This window comes from Carcharodon carcharias, chromosome 31 (genome assembly GCF_017639515.1).
Source record: "Carcharodon carcharias isolate sCarCar2 chromosome 31, sCarCar2.pri, whole genome shotgun sequence".
NCBI lineage: Eukaryota > Metazoa > Chordata > Chondrichthyes > Lamniformes > Lamnidae > Carcharodon > Carcharodon carcharias.
The window spans coordinates 10,485,404-10,489,418 of NC_054497.1; the positions used below are offsets into that span (position 1 = coordinate 10,485,404).

A 4,015-nucleotide genomic window follows, 5' to 3' on the forward strand; every position below is an offset into this window, starting at 1 on the left:
AAAAAGCAGGCAAGAAACGAGATTGAAATGTCACATACCAGAGAGTGCAGCAAGAGAAAAGGACAATCAGCAGCAGAGGGAGAGTCAAGTAGACTGTCAAGAGTAAAGCAGGATTTAAAAAAGTAAGCAGACAAGAAAAAGGGAAAACAGAAAATTGAAAAAAAAAATCAAATAAAATAAATAATTAAGTAAGTAAATCTAGGAGGGAGGAAATGAACGGAGGGAACAAAAAAAGAAAATCACAGCGAGTGTAATATAAATGCAGTTACCAGGGAGCTTGTGATTCTTGGCGCTGGGGGAGTCAATGGAATAAAGCATCGACAGTGTTAAAGAGGCGGCTCCTGGCGGGTTTATTTTTGTGCCATCAGCGAGAGTTGGCTGAAAACTTGATCTTGATCCCGAGGAGGGGCTGGCTGCAAAACGATATACTGTTTAATATTGCAAAAAGAAAAAAAAAATCCACATGCATACACACACAAGGAGCTCCTGTCACCCACCCCAGCCCCCGCTCTCTCTTCCGAAACCATGCAGAGATCCTGGCTCACTGCTACCGTGAGGACCTGAAGCAGCGACAGCAGTAACATGTAAAAGCTACGGCTCCTTCACTTCTGATTCATGGAGGAAGGAAGGAAGGTCCCCCTGCCCCCCTTGGAGACCATGGAAAACTCCCTGTGCAACTATCAGAAAAGCTATGATCTGTGCAGTCAGGGCCACCAGGAGTGCTGCGAGAGGGTGGTCATCAATGTGTCGGGGCTCCGCTTTGAGACCCAGGTCAAGACGCTTCGCCAGTTCCCAGACACCCTGCTGGGCGATCCCCAGAGGAGAATCCGCTACTTCGACCCTCTGAGGAACGAGTACTTCTTCGACAGGAACCGCCCGAGTTTCGATGCGATCTTGTACTATTACCAGTCCGGGGGGAGGTTGAAAAGACCAAACAGCGTCTCCCTGGATGTCTTCATGGAGGAGATGAGGTTCTACGAGCTGGGAGACGAGGCGATGTCCCGGTTCCGTGAGGATGAGGGCTTCATCAAGGAAGAGGAAAAGCCAATGCCGAACAACGAGTTTCAAAGGCAGCTTTGGTTACTCTTTGAGTACCCCGAGAGCTCGCCCCCTGCCAAGGTTGTTGCTATCATTTCAGTACTGGTGATTCTGATCTCCATCGTGGTCTTCTGTTTGGAGACCCTGCCTGAATTCAGGGATGAGCTGGACCCTACTTTGCCAATATACCCCCACCGAGGGAACAGCACCCACTTGGAGGGGATGGGCAACCCCTTCCACGATCCCTTCTTTGTGGTGGAGACTATGTGCATTTGTTGGTTCTCTTTTGAACTCTTCCTGAGGTTCATCGTCTGTCCCAGCAAACCTGGATTCTTCAAGAACATCATGAACATCATTGACTTTGTGGCCATCATCCCCTACTTTGTGGCACTGGGCACCGAGTTGGCTAGACAGCGCGGGGTGGCCCAACCAGCCATGTCTCTTGCTATCCTCAGAGTCATCCGTCTAGTCAGGGTCTTCAGAATCTTCAAACTATCCAGGCACTCCAAGGGACTGCAGATCCTGGGACAGACTCTGAAAGCCAGCATGAGAGAGTTGGGTCTCCTCATTTTCTTTCTCTTCATTGGGGTAATCCTCTTCTCTAGTGCTGTCTACTTTGCTGAATCAGAAGACAAAAACACCATTTTTACCAGCATCCCCGAGTCCTTTTGGTGGGCAGTTGTCACAATGACCACCGTGGGCTATGGGGACATGTACCCAATTACTCTCGGAGGCAAGATCGTGGGATCTCTCTGTGCCATTGCTGGTGTGCTCACCATCTCCTTGCCCGTACCTGTGATTGTCTCCAATTTCAGTTATTTCTACCACAGGGAGATCGAAAATGAGGATCAAAGCCACTATTCACATGTGACGACATGTCCTTACCTGCCCCCAAGTCCCAAAACACAATCAGTGACTGGGAAAAGCACCGAAGTGGAAGATGATCTTATCAACAATTTCTGCGCACCTCTACAAAGTGACATGTTGGATGGTTTTTGCCCCACTGACAGCGGAAACCTGGAATCCACTATTTCTCCGAACAGGAAACCCTTGGTCACCCAAGTTTGACTTGATTCCCCCCCTTTCGAAGCTGCTTTATACATGAATGCAAAAAAAAACAATTGCATCACTTAAAACTCCACTTAACTCCAGGGTTGATCAGTTTACCTCCAGCAATGGTGGGGGTGGGTGTGGGGGGGGGTGGGGTGGGGGGGTGGGGGTGGGGGGTTGGTGGGCGTCGGGGGGGTTGGAGGGGGTGCGAGGGTTGGAGGAGGGGGAGGATCGATTAATCCTGCAGCCAGACATCCAGAACTCATGCTTAAAGAGAGACAAATCAAGCTGGTAAAAATTCACAACAGAAAGTCTGCTTTGTGTTTTGGGAAGGTGGGGGTGGAAGAGTGGGCTGTCGGTGTCAGTACTTCTCTTCAATGTAGGAGGTCTTAGGCTGGGTTAAGAATGACTACCGGCTGCTGCAGCCCTCTGACTGTAAAAGGAAATTGGCAATTTGTTTCCCCTCATGGACTGTCCTATTTATTATTATTTTTTAAAGCGTGCAAGGTGCGAAATGCATGGGTATTTGCTGATATTTATTTATCCAGAATAAAAAAGGACTTGGCAGGTTGTTGGCACTAGTATTTATAACGTCTAGCTTACAGTGAATGTGGAAATCTTCAATGAATTGAATGTGCGCATTCTGTAAAGGTCCCCCACACCATCCCGGAATTAGTCAGTTGCCCAAAGTGAAGTTTTTAACATGATTGTAGTTGAATGAACCCAGAGCTCCATTCCGTTCGAAATTACAGTGGTTTGGTAGACACCCGCCCCAGCCATGTTTCACTGTCACTTCTGAGTCCGTAAGTTTTGGGTTGAAGTTTCACTCCATAGGTTTGACCACAGAACCCAGTCTTACACTCCAGTGCAGTCCTGAGGGAGCGCTGCATTGTCAGAGGTACCGTCTTTCAGATGGGATATTAAACCCCGAGACCCTGTCTGCCCTGCCACTTTGAAAGATCCTGTGGCACATTTTGAGAAACAAAAAGCAGGGAAGTTCTCTCTGGTGTCCTGATCAATATTTAATCCCCCAACTAACATCAATAAAACAGATTATCTGACCATTATCACAGCACTATTTGTGGGAGCTTGCTGTGCTCAAAGCTGGCTGTGGTGTTTTCCATATTACAATATTAACTGTAGTTCAGAAGTACTTTGTTAGCTGTAAAGTGCTTTGAAGTATCCTGGGGTGGTGAAAGATGCAATAGAAATGCAAGGTTTTTTTTCTTTGCAACCTCCATTGTCACCAGGGTTAGGCAGAGAAGAGGAGAAAGGTTTTACTCCACTTGCTGAACCCATTGAAAAAAATCTTGTTTGGTTGTCATGGGTGAGTGAATATTTTGCCCCTGCCTCACCCCACCTTCTTTCCCTCCAGAAGGTAAAGGGACGAAAGCAGATTCCCACTGGTTGGGGTTTGTTTTCTTCAGAACAGAGGAGGCTGAACGAAGGTTTAGTCGAGGTGTACAAAATTATGAAGGACTTGAATGGGATGGATTCCATTAGCAGAGATGTCAATAACCAGGGGACATTAATTTAAAGTAATTGGCCGAAAGAATAGAGGGGAGTTGAGGAAAAATCTTTTCTCCCAGAAAGTGACAGGATTCTGGAACTTGCTGCTTAAAAGGGTGGTAGAGACAGAAACCATCACACATTTACATAATATTTGGATATGCGCTTAAAGTGCCATAACCTACTCTATACTATATATATATATATATATATACACACACTATATTCTTGTATTCTTTCTGGAAGATTTTCTTCAAAAAAAAGGGCTAATTTTCAATTTTGTATTCAAGAAACAAGGAACTGCTAGGTGTCACAAAAGTTATTTCAACTATAGCAATGATGGTGAGAGGTCCCAAGACTGCCAGTAACCATGGCTCTCCTGCCATCCTTAACTGTCGGCACAGATTTGAGCATTTAT

General features: G+C 46.4%; 1 protein-coding gene across 1 annotated transcript; it reads left to right on the forward strand.

Annotated features, from left to right (window-relative positions):
• Positions 1-538: 538 nt before the first annotated feature.
• Positions 539-2,153, forward strand: LOC121271666 (potassium voltage-gated channel subfamily A member 1-like). Its single transcript, XM_041177788.1, has one exon. The coding sequence runs from the start codon at positions 616-618 to the stop codon at positions 2,104-2,106; it is 1,491 nt and encodes a 496-aa protein (XP_041033722.1). The 5' UTR covers positions 539-615; the 3' UTR covers positions 2,107-2,153.
• Positions 2,154-4,015: the final 1,862 nt, after the last annotated feature.

Coding starts and splice junctions, on each gene's coding strand:
- LOC121271666 (XM_041177788.1), top strand. CDS start 616: ATGGAGGAAGGAAGGAAGGTCCCCCTGCCCCCCTTGGAGACCATGGAA.